This window comes from Sceloporus occidentalis, unplaced genomic scaffold, assembly GCF_023333645.1.
Source record: "Sceloporus occidentalis isolate IW3139 unplaced genomic scaffold, rSceOcc1.0.p SCAF_12, whole genome shotgun sequence".
Taxonomy (NCBI): Eukaryota; Metazoa; Chordata; class Lepidosauria; order Squamata; family Phrynosomatidae; genus Sceloporus; species Sceloporus occidentalis.
Window position 1 is genome coordinate 17,049,228 of NW_028316992.1, and position 16,433 is coordinate 17,065,660.

Sequence of the window (16,433 nt, forward strand, 5' to 3'; positions counted from 1 at the left end):
TTGGTTTTGAGACCAAACATTGTTTTATGGATATTCCAACTCCTCTCTTCTTTTCCAATGTGGCATGCAATTTTGATAGCTCAAACAACACTGTTGGAGAAGCTGTGTAACCAACAGGGAGGTTTCATAGTAACAATAAGCCCCTCTTCTATTTGAAGTTATATTCAGATACTTCAGATTAAGCATCTGTTGGAGGAAGCCACAATTTATTCTGCCATACTAGTTCAAATAATGCTCAAATATTAAGAAACGGCTAAGAAAAAAGGACCTCCTAACATGTAATTTTACTAGTGGCCAGTCTAATGCATTTCATGCAGAATTTTAACAGGTAGGATAAAATTAGGGATTACTCTGCCTACCCTTTAAGGAAATGTTGCTAGAAATACACTATTATTTTAAGCCTGAAGAAGTTTGTGTGTTCATACAGCATATAGGTCCATTTTGATTGCTTCATTCATTTAGTTTTTTAAAAGAAATTGCTCTCACAAATGCATAGCTTGGAACTGTCTCAAAGGTATAAGATATAATGAAATGTACCTGCCACTAAAATGGGCTGTGAAAGAGTCAATTTGTCACTCAAAGCCCAATCCACTGCACTAAGTGGCATCTTTTACTACAATGGAAGATATGTTGGTTTCTAGATCTCAGTGGTCCTAGGGCTGGCTCAGGCTGCAATCCAATGCCATAAAGTTTTTAAAAAGTCTTAAATTAACTTCCAGTTCTTGTGAGTTTTTTTAAAGACAGTGTTGAAAGAGAGAGGGAAAAAAGAATGATTCGTTGACTGCCTCGCCACCTTTCTGGAATAAAGAAGAGAGAAACTGAGCACCACAATAATCTAGGATATGAAGATCCCAATGGCAGTAAGAGCCGGTGCTGCTGATAAGGATTTGCAGGCCTCAGAAAATATAGGAATCAACAAGTTTGGCTCTAGGGTACATAAAATAACTGCTCAGATCCTGGCGAAAAGGTGTTTAAAGGGAACTTTTCATTGATATTTACTTACTATATGCACAATACTATACTATTGTACTATATACAAAACCATATATAGCCATAAATGTAAATCAGGTAAAGTAGGCATATAAATAGCTAAATATCCTGTTTTCATTGTTTTAAACTTCTTCTAAGGTCTGGCTGTAGATTGTTCTTAAAGCCCTGGTGGGTTGGGAGGCTCTCTCTTTCTCTCTATGCGCGCGCATGCACACACACACACACACACACACACACACGTAGCAAAAGCAACACTTCTCAGATTTGTTTTTTTCTTTCAGAGGACAACTTAAACAATTGGTACTTAACATTTCTGTTGTTGTTTTAGAAAACCAAATGTGTGCGTAACCTTTCCATGTTTTAATAATCATTTTTCTTAATTGCTGGCATACTCACTTCAAACAAGAGGGTATTATAAAAATAACAGGCCCTAGACTAGGCTACTGGGAAGACTCACATTAACTGGAAAATGTTTTAGTAACATCCCTCCCCCCCCCCCAAAAAAAATACCCCAGACTCTAACAGCACCATAACCAGAGACTTTTTAGCTTGCTTATTAATTTAGTCTTAATTTTAAAATATTATAAACGAACAATATTTATATTATTTCTATGGGCTACCTGCATAGGAGTCATGGACCATTATTTAAGAACCTCTCAACTAAAGTCTCTCAGCCTACCATTTTCAGAACAGCCTAAACCATCCAATATTTCTTTCTGAAGTTATGAAACTAGTTTGATGTGTCACAGTGGCAATACAAATGTCATCTTATCTAAATCTGAAAGATGGAGAACACCAATATGAAACTATTTTTGCCTGAGCACACCAACTGCCATGAAATTTAGAGTAATGTGTTGTCCAAATCTGAACTGGCCAGAGTGCGAATGATGTGAAACCACACCAGGACCTGAAGATCCCATTGCCTCATGCTTCTCTGCCCAATATGTTTAGGCTTTGTGTTGAATGATATTGTTAAATGTCATCTCCTGACCCCATGAGCTATGCTTGTTCATCAACATAACATGAGGGACATTGCATAACACTCCGTAACATGTTTCTCTAATACATTTCTTTAAATTCTGAAAAAGATTCTGGACTTGTTTCAGTCCCTACTTTGTTTCCATGCTAAGAGTAAGCAGAAAGAATAATTCTCCACACTAACCCCTTTCCATCATACTCCATTCTGGACTTTAATAAATACTAAAGTGCATAGGCTGTGATACTCTTGTTTCTCCGACAGTTTCCTTCAAATATATTAAGCTAGGACAATGAAGGTAATTTTTCCAGGCCTTTGTGCCAGCTGGCTCTTCCACTTTCCAAGCTACAATTAAAATTCTAGCTTACAAAAAATAATAATTCCAGCCGTGAAAGGAACAAACAAACAAAAAAATAATAAAATTTTTAGCATGTAAAAGCCAAAGGTGAAGAAGGATTTGTAAGTGCTCAGAGACAGCTTTGAAATTATTTACAGATATGACTGAGAACATAACAGCTGTGCACAAACCTAATTTCAAAATCCTTGTTTAGTGTTTCTTCTTTGTGCTAGAGCAATCATTTTCAACAGCAGTCTCACAGTAGTCTTTTGATGGTTAGTCCAAGTTCGTCCCGTACTCCTTCCCTTCCCTTCCCTTCCCCTCCCCTCCCCATATCTCCATTTTTGTTCGTTCTGCTTTCCTTCATGAGACAGCCTCAATGCCAGTTATCCTTCCATTGTATTCCCATGAGCAGTCGCTGCACCAACAGGTGAAGTTCCAAAGACTTGATTTCACTTTGTTTTGGCATTTCCACAGTCATCTTTTAATTTTTTTAATATATATAATATATTATAATAGTAATTCATTTTACATTTTAAATTATTTTATTTTGCTGGTCGCTTCCATATTGCTTCATTCAGATTCCAGGATACAGTTCTCAGTGAGGATAGGCAAAAAGAAAAAGAACAAGGCAAAACAAAAATCGTAGCGTAAGTGCAAACTAATCTTCCAGTGATCTGCCATGTGCATTTTACCCAGCCAGTGTTTTCTTTTGCAATTCAGTTCTCCCTCCCGATCCTGCCTCCTTTAGCAGCAGGTAGACTTCACAAAAGGGGAAGGGGAGAAAAATGAAATAAAATAAAAAGTTAATCTTCTCCCCTTCTCTCTACAGTCTTCAGTGTTGCCTGGAGCTTCCAAATTTTAGCTGGTAAAAAGAAACTGAGGGAAGAAGTACTACAGTATGTTTTGTATTCAACAAGTATAAAACATGATCAAGAGGCTCTATGATAAATCTTGGTCAGTGTTTTGCTCTCAAACAACAAGATGTTCTTGTTTCCTTGTATTTTTGTTTTTGAATCCTGAAATAATTTTTGCTCTTGAAATGTTTGTTCTGTAGAAAATGTATGGTGCCATGCACAGATGCATAGCATAATGAGATCTCTGCAATTAGGAAAGAGACCCCAATATACCAAAATGATGGACAAAGAGAACTGGCAGAAGACAAGAGTCTTAAGATCTTTTGATATGACTCCTTAGATGGCCACGGTGAAGCAGATGGGTATATCAAGCTTGGTTAGGCATTGTGTTTAGGAGACAGAATAAAAAGTGTTAAAGAAACAATTTGAATTCTGAATCTCAGTTTTATGTCATCACTGATGATATAAAAATTGTCCTTTTTTAACCTCGCCCCCCCCCCTCCAAAACGGCATTGCCTTCTCCCGGAATACTATAGCAGCTCTCAGCATTTCCTGCTGATAGAAATTGACACTGTGTGACTTTCCCTGCAGCATCCAAACTGAATCACTACATGGAGAACTGGCTTGACAGCAGGCAACACTGCCACTGGCTTGTACTAGCATTCATTGGCTTGTCTGACCTCCTGCTCCTCCAGCTACATGGAAAGTGAGAAATGCCTGACTTTTCCCTTCATTCATTCTCTGTGCTTCTCTCTTTCCAGCTTCCTGGAACAAATGACTTAAATATATCCTTCCATTTGTAGACATCAAACTGGGGCTGGGATGGGGGGACTGTCAAGAAAAGGAGAAGAGAAATTAAGAGAGGGAGGGAGGAAAAAGCAAGAGGGAGGGAGAGAGAAAAGAGTGTGCTGGTATGGATTCCTCCTTTCTTGAAGACTTCTGAGTTTACACCACTGTGTTTCGGTGTCTGTAGGGTGGAGGAGGCAGCATAGTGCCAGGCTTCAGGGAGAACTCTGAGAGGTATTCAGGATTCTCTGCCACAGTGGGCTGGATCCTTCCATTCTGTTTGTAAAAATATTTTGTGCCATATTCCTGCAGGTAGTCCGGATGCTGTAGGGTACTTCTTGGAGGCAGGCTGTGATTCCAGTAACCTGGGTTGTCAAATGCCTTCTTGGGCTTCTCAGGCAATGGAAGCCCATTTTTCTTCAGGTACTCAGAATTCTCAAAGGTGCTGGCGAAGGTGTTGAGGTACCATGGCTCATTCACATATTCATCCTCTGCTTTGGGTGGCCCGTTTTGGCTGTTGTTGTGATATTCTGGGTTGTCAAGGGCTTGCAGGTCGCCATTCTTCCGCCGAGATACAAATGGATTCTCCTCTACTGGATGTAGATGATCTAGAAAGTATAAAAGGCATATGAGTTAGAGAAAAACAGCTACTGTACCAATAGATCACTTGTGAATTGGAGCTGATTTATAATAATTGCCTTTATATTTTTATGTTGTCGTCTTTTATTTTGTTTTGTTTTTAATGAATTGAAAAAGATCCCCAGCTGGCTGCAGGAAAATAAAAAATAATCTTTGTCCTGTTCAAAGAACACTAGAGGGCTGGTCTGGGACTATAGAGCAACTTCATACATCTCTGCTCAGAACTAGGTTCCATCCCACTGATTTGAATGAGGCTCATTCTACAGAGTACATAAATATACAATTGCCAATTGTTAGATAAACAGAGTAGGCATCATATATAGATCACTATTTAACACCATCTATTGTTGACCTCATGTGTCAACTTAGTAGTGGATTGGACAAACCCTTATACAACTTTATTAAAGATGGTTGGAATCCTGTTGGGAAGTTATGAATGAATAAGCACCATAGCTATGGTGCTTCCACTGGATCCCATCCTGATTCCCACAATCTCTGCCACTTGGTGTCAGTTTGCTCCCCTGTCAGTTGGGAAGCAGCTAACTGACATTCTCACCCCTTCCTGTAATCAATCTCTGATGTAACAGGCAAAAGCAGGGACTCTGCCAATTCCCCCTCATGTCAGAGATCATTCACATAGGACTACCACCCAGCTGCTTCGAACAAACCTCCATCGATCACAGTGACTGCCCCCAGTACGTGAGGATGAGGAAACTTTCATAGCCCCTATACTGTATGATTACTATGTACTGTGCAAGTACACAGGGATCATAAATTTCTGACAATCAAAAGTGCATAAATCTAGGTTGCATAACCCTATCTATCTTCCCAACAAGATTCCTGTTGATAAGAGTGAAGGCACTGTGAGAAGGTGGTTGGCGTGTGGGAACTGGGTGTGGAATTTATTCAAGATAAGGCTGTATTACTATGGGAGATAATTTTGTAGCTTGATGGCAACTCCTTCCTTCAGCTTTATCACTTGAAGCCCAGGTGGCCTTAGTGGTTCAGAGTGCCATTTGACTAACTAGCTATGTCAATGCTTGTCAAGGGACAGTCTGAGCCTAGCAGTTCAGGCTCTGATAATTTCCCAATTGTATTACTATATTATTTTGTATGTGAAGTTGCTCTCAGAGCATCAGCTAGGGCAAAAAGGCAACTGTTGTATTATATGCCTTCAAGCTGACTCTGACTTAGGATGACCCGAAATTGTGGACCGACCTGCCGGAGGAGATCCATTTTATTACCTCCTTAGACACCTTCAAGAAGGCTGTCAAGATGGATCTCTTCCAGCGATCCTTCCCAGACTGACCTCCCAAAGAAAGATAGCCCCATCCACCTTTAATGGTCTGTAACAGTCCATTCCATTCCATTTTAACTCTTGAATTTCCATTATTTTTAATAGGGGGAGAGTTTGGGGTTATTGTAAACTTTTATTATGACTTTGTATTTTGCTATGTTGTAATCCTGCCTCGATCTGTAGGGAGAGGCAGGAAATATAAATAAATCATATCATCATCATCATCATCATCATCATCATCATCATCATCATCATCCTGTCCTATGTTTTTTTTGTTTTATTTTTTGCAAGATGTATTTAGAGGAGGTTTGCCATTGTCCTCCTGAAAGAGTGAGTTTGACTTGTCCAAGGCCACCCAGTGGATTGAGCTGAGCAGCCATTTGAATCCTGTATTCCCAGGATCCTAGTCCAGTGCTCAAACCACTACACCATGCTGGTGCTGATTTTATATTTGCATGGGTTGTTATACATTTTGTCCAGTGCCCAATGAATGTAAGGATGGAGGGTGGTTTAGGAAGTCTTATAGCAATAAAATAATACATACATACATACATACATACATATATATTTCACAATACAAAATTATAAATAATAATTATTTTAAGCTGACAAATGCCAGCTCATTACAGGAGAAATAACAGCTGCTTGACAGCAATAGGTGAATCCAGAATCAGTGAACATGCCTGAATTAACTGGGTCTACAAAAAGCTTTTGTGAGCTTGCCTCAGGAAACATTATATATTTTACTGGTTGGAATAATTGGAGTTATGCACAATTTTGAAACTTACAAAACTATCTGGCTGTATCACAGAACATGTACGTCTGAAGCAAAAGACCAAAGTTTACATCATCTTTATCTTTATTCTACAATTTACAGGATGATGTCTTCTGGGAAAAATAGTTTACTCAGCTTTATGTATAACCTGAGGAGACTAGTTTCTTTGCCTGCCTATTGCTTCCTTTTACAGGTAGGGAAACCTGGATTCTGAGATGGTACCTCTAGGATGTTCAATTTGACCTTTATGTCCAACAAATCCAAATCCAAAGCATCCACTTTATTTCAGAACTAGCTAAAATGTACCAAAATGTCTGAGTAGTGCCAAAGATATCCTCTCTACATTGCTCATTCACCCTCCAGGAAGCAACAACAATCACAATTATAATCATCATAATCTTCACATTGTCTGGCAGATTGTAAAGATGCCATTAGTGGAATTTAAAAGAAAAGAAAATGAGGAATAAGAACAATTTTGTAACTAATGCTGAAAAGAGAACAAACTTAATATCATTTTCAGATATCAAAATGTTGTTTTAAACTAAGCACACTGAACAGCAGAAGGGCCACAACCACTTTGGCTGGATGGCTGGGAACCCCACATATTCATATGTGTGTGTACTCATCGACACACTCCCATCGGCACTCTTTTTCTCCCATACATACACATGCAGGTAAAGAAAGATATAAACCTGCCTGCTGAGGCCTAGAGGTTGCTGGTTTGTGTGTGTTTATACTTGTATATTTGAATACACATAGGTAAAGCCTCCCCTATCATTCAGCAATCACCACCAACATTGCTTTCTCTCTTCTAGTGGGGAGTTAGGGAAGAGGAAGACAGCTATCTCAGACACCAGAGAAGAGCATTTCTCTCTTCTCACAATCAGTGTGATCATTTGGAGTGTAGGATAATGTGGGTAGGAGGGAACAGCCATCGGTCACAAAGCTGAAAATATCAAATTGGAGAAGACATTCAAGTATTCAGCAAGGAAGCAAAAGCATTCTTAAGTAACACAACATGCCATAAGAGTTAATTTTAGACATGATGATTACTGAAATCTCTGGTTAGCATCCTATTAAATATTTATGGTCAAAAATGCCCCCCCCCCCCAACCCCAGCTTAAAAGCCAGACAGCTACAGCAACTGAAATCTGCAGCATTGGCAAGTTGAAGGCTGAAGGACGAAATGTTTAGCCCCTTTTCACCACTTTGCGACATGGCTGCTCACTAGCAGGAGAGGACTAGAAACATCTTTCTTCACTCCCTTGCTTGGCATACTTACATTTGTGTTTTTATCAGTATTTTCATCAGTATTGATAAAACATTTGTGTTTTTATCAGTACTGTTTTAAAATGGTGATGGTCTCTTTGAGTCCCATTATTGGGAGAAAGGTAGGATACAAATGAATAAAATAATATGATGAAAGAAGAGGAAGAAGAAGAAATATCTTGTGGCACCTTTTAGACTAATTGAAAGAAGGAAGTTAGTAGCATAAGCTTTCATAGACTTTGAATAATAATTAATAATAATAATAATAATTAATAACATCTGATGTTTTCCTTACACTTACCTTGCAGCCTTTTCAGAACTGCTGTAATGATAAAAAAAAGAGAGAAATATCTCCAAGTACCCAAGTTCCTTAAAATAAGGATGGAATACAAGCATGGGAATGGTAATGGCTTCTAGATGGTAACCGTTCTCGGCAACCAGAAGGCCATCTAATGAAAGTCTTAGATGGAGATGAAATCCAGCTGTTGTTTCCAATCAAAAAACCTGTTATTGTTATTACATGTTGGGCATATACCTGTTTTTGCCTTTTCTGGCATTGGAGTCATGTAGCCATCTTCATCCAACTCATTTCTTGGCCCTCGCTCTGATATGAAGATAGTCGGGTCAGCACTGTACCTCTGAGTGATGCTGTCTTCCTGTGAAAGACTAGCCACCTGTTTCCGTAAAGTGCCATTGCAACAAGTATCATCACAGATTTCTGCAGCACCTTGCATGATAGGAGGTTCTGGTGCTATGCTTGGTATGGCAGCCCGGTATGGCAAAGGAACTCCTTGTTCTGCAGCCAAGCTGCCATCTCTGTAGATAAATTGGTTCTAGAAGAAACACAGAAGTCTATGTAAGATAATGGTAACATTTTTTAAAAAAATACGTTGGAGGGTTTGGAGCATACAAAGTTCTATTGACAGCTCAAATAGACACAATGAATCAACTGGAAGACAAGTTGAAAGGCAATTTGACACTTAATTTGATGTGTCTACTCTAGCTGGGACATACAATTGGATTTAAGCCTTTGTGCTTATTTTTGTGTTCAGCATGGCATGTCTTTTCTAGGCTGGCCTTTGTTCTTAGCGTATTGTTCAGAGTAACTGATTCAGAACGGCCTCCAACATCATTTGCCCTGACTGTTTTATTGATGCTTTCCTCAATTCCAATTGGAGTAGAAACAGTAATTATCACAATTTCAGTCATTTGGAATGTTTAAAAGATTTAAATGTTCTTGTCAAGAAACTTCAACTTTTAACCTGTCTGAAATGTAAGACATGTTTTCTGAGGATTCCAGTATTACTATACACATCATCTCCAAAAGTAAATAAAAAAAATATCATGGAGGGAACCCATTAATATAATGAAAATTTCAGAAACTGAGGCCAAAATAGAATTTTTCAAGATATTCTGTGTTTTAATTCCTTTTAAAATGATCTCAAAATCCCATGTCAGCATTCTCTGAAGATGCCAACCACAGCTGCTGACAAAACATCAGGAAAAGATTCTTCCAGAACCCAGCCTCGTAGCCTGAAAAACCCACAAAATACTATGATCTCAAAATGGTATCCGCTCATTTCAAGAATAAATACTTGTTAGTATCTGAAATAATATATCACTTTCTGCATATGATCATTTTTCTGTCAGTGGGCCAGGTGGTTTCCGGAGTGATACAGGAGTGTTTGGAACTGCCATCCCTACCAAAATTCATTTGGAATTGTTGAATTATTCATCAGATGGTTCTACAGATCAAATTCACCTCAACATTCACCCAAGGCAACTCAGACTGCAAAAATTAACTAGCTCCTGGGGAGGTGGGGGTCAGGAGGGTTAGGATTGGACAGATGTGCCCCACTGCTAATTTTTGCCAGAGGAACTCTACCAATGGGGGTTCATTTTCACTTGTGGTAGCTTGCAAAGATCCCCTAGAATGGGCCATTTTGAATATAGGGTACTGGTGGATTTGGATCTTGGGGATCATAGTTGTAACAGACTGGACAACTAGCAAAGCACAAAAGGGCATTGGAATGCCAATGCTTCCTTGGCTTCTGCCTTGGCTGATGCCATGAAGAAGGGCTTGGGTTGCTGTGGCGCATCTGTCACTCTGGTCCTCTCTGAACCCATATTGGATTGCTCTGTAAAACAGGTTCATATTACCACCTTACATTTTTGATGTTTCATTTGGGTGGATTTTTGTTTGCTTGTTTTTGCTTTAAGAATTTACTTTAAGCAAAGCTTGCTTGACTAGAACTAATGACAAAATCTTGTCTATAGTATAGTATTTAGCCTTGTTAACTAAAGTGTGTAGCTGACGGAAGATTTTTCCACATTCCCCCAGTCAGTTTCATAATCTAGAGAAGAGAGCAGTCAGTTCTCTTTGCAGTATTTCCATTTGTTCTTGTGTAGGTGGGATGAGCCTACACAGGTAGATTGTCAATATTTTTGATAGGTAAACTTACACTAGATTGTTTTTAAAAAATGTGAGTGGATTTTCCATATCATTTGGGTTTACATAAATATGCTGGAATTAAATAAATGTTCATTCTTGTTTTGAACCTTGATTTCTGCATATGCCTGCAGCCAATTATTTTGAATGTGAAAGTGTGTTTGTGTGTGAAGGTGTGTGTATGTGTGTGCAAGAGAGAGAGGGGTGTGTGTGTGTACTGAGGATATGGGGCTCCAATACTGCCTTTTTTCAGGGGGGATTCAGTACCCCTGCCTAGTGTTAGGAAGGCTTAAATGCCACTCCCCTCTCCATTCCAGAGCCCATCTAAGAACAAGACCTGCTTCAGGACTGCGTTGCCCCACGCCATGCCATGAGTGACAGGAATCAGATCTTTTCTGTTTTTTACTTCTCCTCTACCTATAAAGAGTCACTATACATAGGAAGAAAAATAAGACCTCCTGCCAAGAGAAGAGAGAGAGGGGAGGGGGAGTGCTGTGGCAAGGGAACCAGAATCAGAGGTAATCCTATCGGCCAAAGAGGTAGCAAGGACTTCATGTTAGGCCATGAGAAGCTGCCTCATTGCAACAGTTGCTGCTCCTAAGCCAGCCTAGACATAATAGTTGATCGCATGCAAACTCTGGCTCTCCCTGGGCAGAACTACTCTCTCTCCACCTCTGCGGTAATTGGCTACCAATATAAAATCTACAAAGTATAGCCCTAAACAGCAGGGTCAATATACTAGATACAATCTGTGAACTGTTTGCCTGTTCTAGGACTATGCAATGCAGTCTGTTCAAATGGATATCCTGGGAAACAGGGCAGGTATGCAGGTTGCACAAAGAAGGAGTGCACACATACATGTTCCAGCTCCACGTGGGAAAGAGAAAGGGAGGCTTTCACCAACAAGTTCATATCTTTTCCTTTGTACCCAAAATGAATCTTTTTTTCATATGGCAGATTTAAAAACTGATGGCATCTCTGTCTGCCATTTCATTTACTTTTTGTTGAAGATCTTCAGCCTCACAATTGCTTCCCAGATTTAAATTTAAAGACACTGGGAACTTTCTCAAGTCACTCCAGTACTTGTGGTTGGGCAGATGGGTAGACACACAAACACACACACACACACACACACACACACACACACACTGCAATGCAAGACCCAGGGCAACACTTGAAATCTTTCAGGGCTAGATTTCCAACAAGATGCCTTTAAGCTTAAGAGTGACTTTCCAAACCATGCAGTGCTCCCTTATCATTAAATTATAATCGTTTCCATTTATCCAAAAACCGGAGAATGTAACTGAACAATAAATTAGCAATACTGACCAATAAAAGAAAATAGAAAGTTATTCTGAAATAGATGCTTAGCTCTGGCAGTGTTTGAGCTTGTGGAATTGCAACTTCCACTAGAATTAGAGAGAGTGAGAAATTCAATTTGGCTAGGCTTACTACACACAACATAATCAGTGCTGGTTCTAGAACTGGAGGAGTGAGAGGGGATACAAGGCACAGTAGAATTTATGTAGAAAAGAGAAAAGGAAAGAATATGTTTTAAAATGAGAAAAAAACTCCTAAATGATGAAAGTTGGTTGTGAAATACTTACTCCTGACATAGGGGTGTAGGCAGGAGGAGGGCTGTGTCCAATTTCACTCTGATAGGAAAGAAAAATGGAATGATGGCTATAGTAAGAGGTCACATGGATGGAAATAAGTTGCATGAGCTTTGTGAATTAATGAAGAAATAGCATGCACAAATCAGTGAGATTTATTCAAACACAAGCCAAATCCAGCCCTTTCTGCTCAGTCAAAACTCTCACTTGCAGTTTTGTTAGAGTGCAAGGACTGAGGAATTTGGCTGTACCATGATTAAGGTGAGTCTGAAAGATGTATGGAGTTTACTTTCAATTTTTCACAAGAGAGTGATGAACATGCAGAAAGTCAGCCTTGGCCCCAAAATAAGGAATCAAGTGGGAAGCACCTACTCTTACCCACCAGTTCTAGAAAAAGAAGGAAAAAGATGCATTGCCAGCAATAAAGACAAAACAAAGAGTGAAGACTTGTAAGCACTGTTATCACAAAACCACCAGTTTTCCCCAGTCTAGCTAGTATGCTTCCCAGAAAAGCAGAAATTTTCCAATACTAGTTGAAAACTAATGTGAAAAGAGAGCAGTAACGGAGAAGAATGTGGTTCTATTGGTTTATACTTTTGCTATTTTTCTATTTTTCTCCAGTACTTTTATTTAGATAATTGAAATAAGAAGACAATTTTCCTCCCTCCCACTTTTTCTCTAAATGTATTTACATTTATATATTTATTTATTTGATTTATATCCCATTTTTTTCTCCCAAATGGGACTCATACCTGTCTATTGATCTACAGAAATCATAGAATCATAGAATCATAGAATCGTAGAGTTGGAAGAGACCGCAAGGGCCATCCAGTCCAACCCCCCTGCCATGCAGGAAATCACAATCAAAGCATCTCCAACAGATGGCCATCTAGCCTCTGTTTAAAGACCTCTAAGGAAGGAGACCCCACTACACTCTGAGGGAGTTGGTTCCACTTTTGAACAGCCCTTACTGTCAGGAAGTTCCTTCTAATGTTGAGGTGAAATCTCTTTTCCTGGAGCTTGCATCCATTGCTCCGGGTCCTGTTCTCTGGAGCAACAGAAAACAAGCTTGCTCCCTCATCAATATGACAGCCCTTCAAATATTTAAACAGGGCTATCATATCACCTCTTAGCCTTCTCTTCTCCAGGCTAAACATCCCTAGCTCCCTAAGTCGTTCCTCATAGGGCATGGTTTCCAGACCTTTCACCATTTTAGTCGCCCTCCTTTGGACACGCTCCAGTTCCTCAATGTCCTTTTTTAATTGTGGTGCCCAGAACTGGACACAGTATTCCAGTGGGGTCTGACCAAGGCAGAACAGAGTGGCACTATTACTTCCCTTGATCTAGACACTATACTTCTATTGATGCAGCCTAAAATTGCATTGGCTTTTTTAGCTACCGCCATTGCACTGTTGACTCATGTGCAACTTATGGTCTACTTGGACTCCTAGATCCCTTTCACATGTAGTCTTGTTCAGCCAGGTGTCCCCCATCCTATATCTGTGCATTTCATTTTTCCGACCTAAGTGCAGTACCTTACATTTCTCCCTGTTGAAGTTCATTTTGTTAGCTATGGCCCAGTTTTCTAATCTGTTCAGGTCATTTTGAATCTTGATCCTGTCCTCTGAGGTATTAACTACTCCTCCTAATTTGGTGTCATCTGCAAATTTGATAAGTATGCCCCCAATTTTGTCCTCCAAGTCATTGGTAAGGATGTTGAATAGCACTGGGCTCAGGACAGAGCCCTGTGGGACCCCACTGGTCACTTCTCTCCAGGATGAAAAGGAGCCATTGTTGAGCACCCTTTAGGTTCAGCCGGTCAACCAATTACGAATTCATGTAACAGTTGCCTTGTCTAGCCCACATTTTACAAGCTTGTTTGCAAGAATATCATGGAGAATTTTGTCAAAGGCCTTACTGAAATCAAGATATACTATATCCACAGCATTCCTTTCATCTAACAAGCTGGTAATTTTATCAAAAAAAGACATCAGGTTTGTCTGGCATGACTTCTTTCTCTGAAACCCGTGTTGACTTTTTGTGATTGTGGCATTGCTTTCTAGATGTTCACAGACTCTCTTTTTAATGATCTGCTCCAGAATCTTTCCTGGTATTGATGTCAGACTAACCAGACGATAATTGTTGGAATCCTCTTTTTTCCCCTTTTTGAAGATGGGGACAATGTTTGCCCTCCTCCAGTCTGCTGGGACTTCTCCTTTTCTCCAGGAGTTCTCAAAGATTATTGCCAATGGCTCCGATATTACATTTGCCAGTTCTTTTAATACCCTTGGATGTAGTTCATCTGGTCCTGATAGCATTATAAAGTAGATGCTGACACATATACTTCTTTATAAAACTCATTTGGAGAGTAAAATCATTCATATAATGGTTAAATGGCATGCCTTTGTCTTCATTTTTCCAGTTTCTTTCTTTCTTCCCTCCTGCTATATAATGCTACAGTAGACTTTACTTAGCTTTGGGATTTAAATCTAAGGGCCAGAGCAGACAGGTGGGGCCCGAGTCTGCTCCTGCCAGAAATGCATCCGAATCACTGACCACATGGTTTGTTCTCAATGTGGGCCATGCTTGCTGAGGATGCCCAGCACTTCAGGAGCCAGATTACCCCTGCTCTTTTTTGCTCTGGTCCAAAAGACTGGAGCATGGCTTTGATGTTGCTTCCAGTCACTTTGAGGTACTGTACCATGAAGGTGTGCATCATCTAATCGGCACACCTCCAAAGTGTCCAGAAGCTGCTTCATTTGGCCCATTTGTTCCACACCTAAGTTACCAAGAAAATTGCCTCCCAAATGAAGATCTATCTACATCTCCTGCAAAGGATGCATATTAATGGCAGCTTCTCTATTTCTTTTGGTAATTTTTTGCTACTATTTGCATGTGGGGTTCTCCCCTGTACTGGATTATATTAGATGTGACCATGCCAGTTCTGTGGGCTTAAACATGGAGCCCCCCCCTCCTCATATCAGAAAAACAAGTTAGGACCTGATATTAAATGGACAAAAATGAATGAGTGAGAAATAGTTTGCCATCAGACCTCAAAACAGTTTGATTCATAAGTCAAATCTGTATGATAAACCTTGACTGTGCAAACTGTATTTTGTCCCTCCTCCTTATTCAAAAATGACTACCCTTCATGTCCTTAGTGGAGGTAGTAGCAGTAGGGCTTTTAATATATTTAACTAAGCATATAATATTGTTTCAAGCAGCTATACAGAAAGAATAAACAGATAACTGAGCTAGAATTTGGCTCTTTCAGATAAACCTACTGTAGGTATGTGAAACAAAAGATTCCTGGTGGTATTCTGTTGAGCAGTTAAGAAATTATAAGCTAGACTCACACATCCATATCTGTTTGGTATTTACATTCAAGACTTTGTAACTATCAACACAATTACAGATCTCCCCCCCCCCCCATCTCTTCTCCAAGAGATGATGGTCCATTATGCTTTTGATTGGGATGTCTCCTCTTACCAGCAAGTGAGGCTGCAATGAGAAATTGCAGGAGGTATCCAGCTTTAGGTTCTTACAGCCTTGCTTGTTGGTGGGAACAGGGTGGAGACTTCATTCACCTATGTCCTGGGCTAGGAGACATTACTTATTACCCTATTGCATGGGTTAAAACCTCAGCTTACCTTTCCTGAATTCAGTGCTAATTCAGGAGGCAGTTGGGTTCTATCACACAGAAAAATTGCTGCCCGGATCTGTCCCAGATGCAGCCCAAGTCCTTTAAGTCGCTTTGTGGCCCCCCCTTTCAAAAATGGAAGTGTCCAACTTCTAAAAATGGCCATCAAAGCAGCTTACGGGACATGGGCTGCATCAAGGATGGACCCTGGTAGCGATATGGTGGCGATTTTTGTGTGATAGGACCTGACTGCCTCCTGAATTAGCAACGAATTTGGGAAAGGTAAACCAGGGTTTTAAGCCCATGCGATAGAGCCCTTAGTAAAGCATAGTTAATGAACTAACTTCACTATGCAACTGATGCAGAATGCTGGCCTACGTTTACAAGAAGACAACTTCTACTCAACATGGTAAATACTGAATTAGTTGCATATTAAAAGTAACAGAGAAACAATACTTATCTCTTAAATTTATATGGATCCTTTAGAATGAGTTACTCTGAAGAGATGCATTGAACTGATCAAGCCAATCCATCTGTATTATATTTTGTCAAATCTATGTCTCTATGTGTTAATTTCTACTTCTCTATATTTATAAGTAGTTCTTTCCCTTTTGTTTATATTTTTAGGTTGTAAACCTTGCAAGTATGTTCCTTTATTGTTACATATTGAAAATTAATAAAAATGAATTCAGAAGAAATAATCAGATAGCAGCTGCATGGTCTTTGGAAACAATGCCCTGCATCCAAATGCTAATCCCAGCTATAGAAGATCTACTGAATCAACGGAATTTCATTTAGTTGGGGG

At 39.7% G+C, this 16,433-nt stretch overlaps 1 protein-coding gene across 2 annotated transcripts in view; it reads right to left on the reverse strand.

The window, feature by feature from the left end:
- Positions 1–2,638: 2,638 nt before the first annotated feature.
- The window catches only part of ERBB4 (erb-b2 receptor tyrosine kinase 4), a 982,414-nt gene continuing 968,619 nt past the window's right edge, over positions 2,639–16,433 (reverse strand). The window contains exons 26-28 of one of the 2 annotated variants that reach the window (XM_089478015.1): positions 11,983–12,030; positions 8,462–8,759; positions 2,639–4,554 (exon numbers count right to left, since the gene is read on the reverse strand). In XM_089478015.1, coding sequence (XP_089334141.1) covers positions 4,106–4,554; positions 8,462–8,759; positions 11,983–12,030 — 795 coding nt within the window. In that variant the 3' untranslated portion in view covers positions 2,639–4,105. The remainder of the gene's footprint in view (positions 4,555–8,461; positions 8,760–11,982; positions 12,031–16,433) is intronic. The other variant, XM_089478014.1, reaches the window with a different exon arrangement.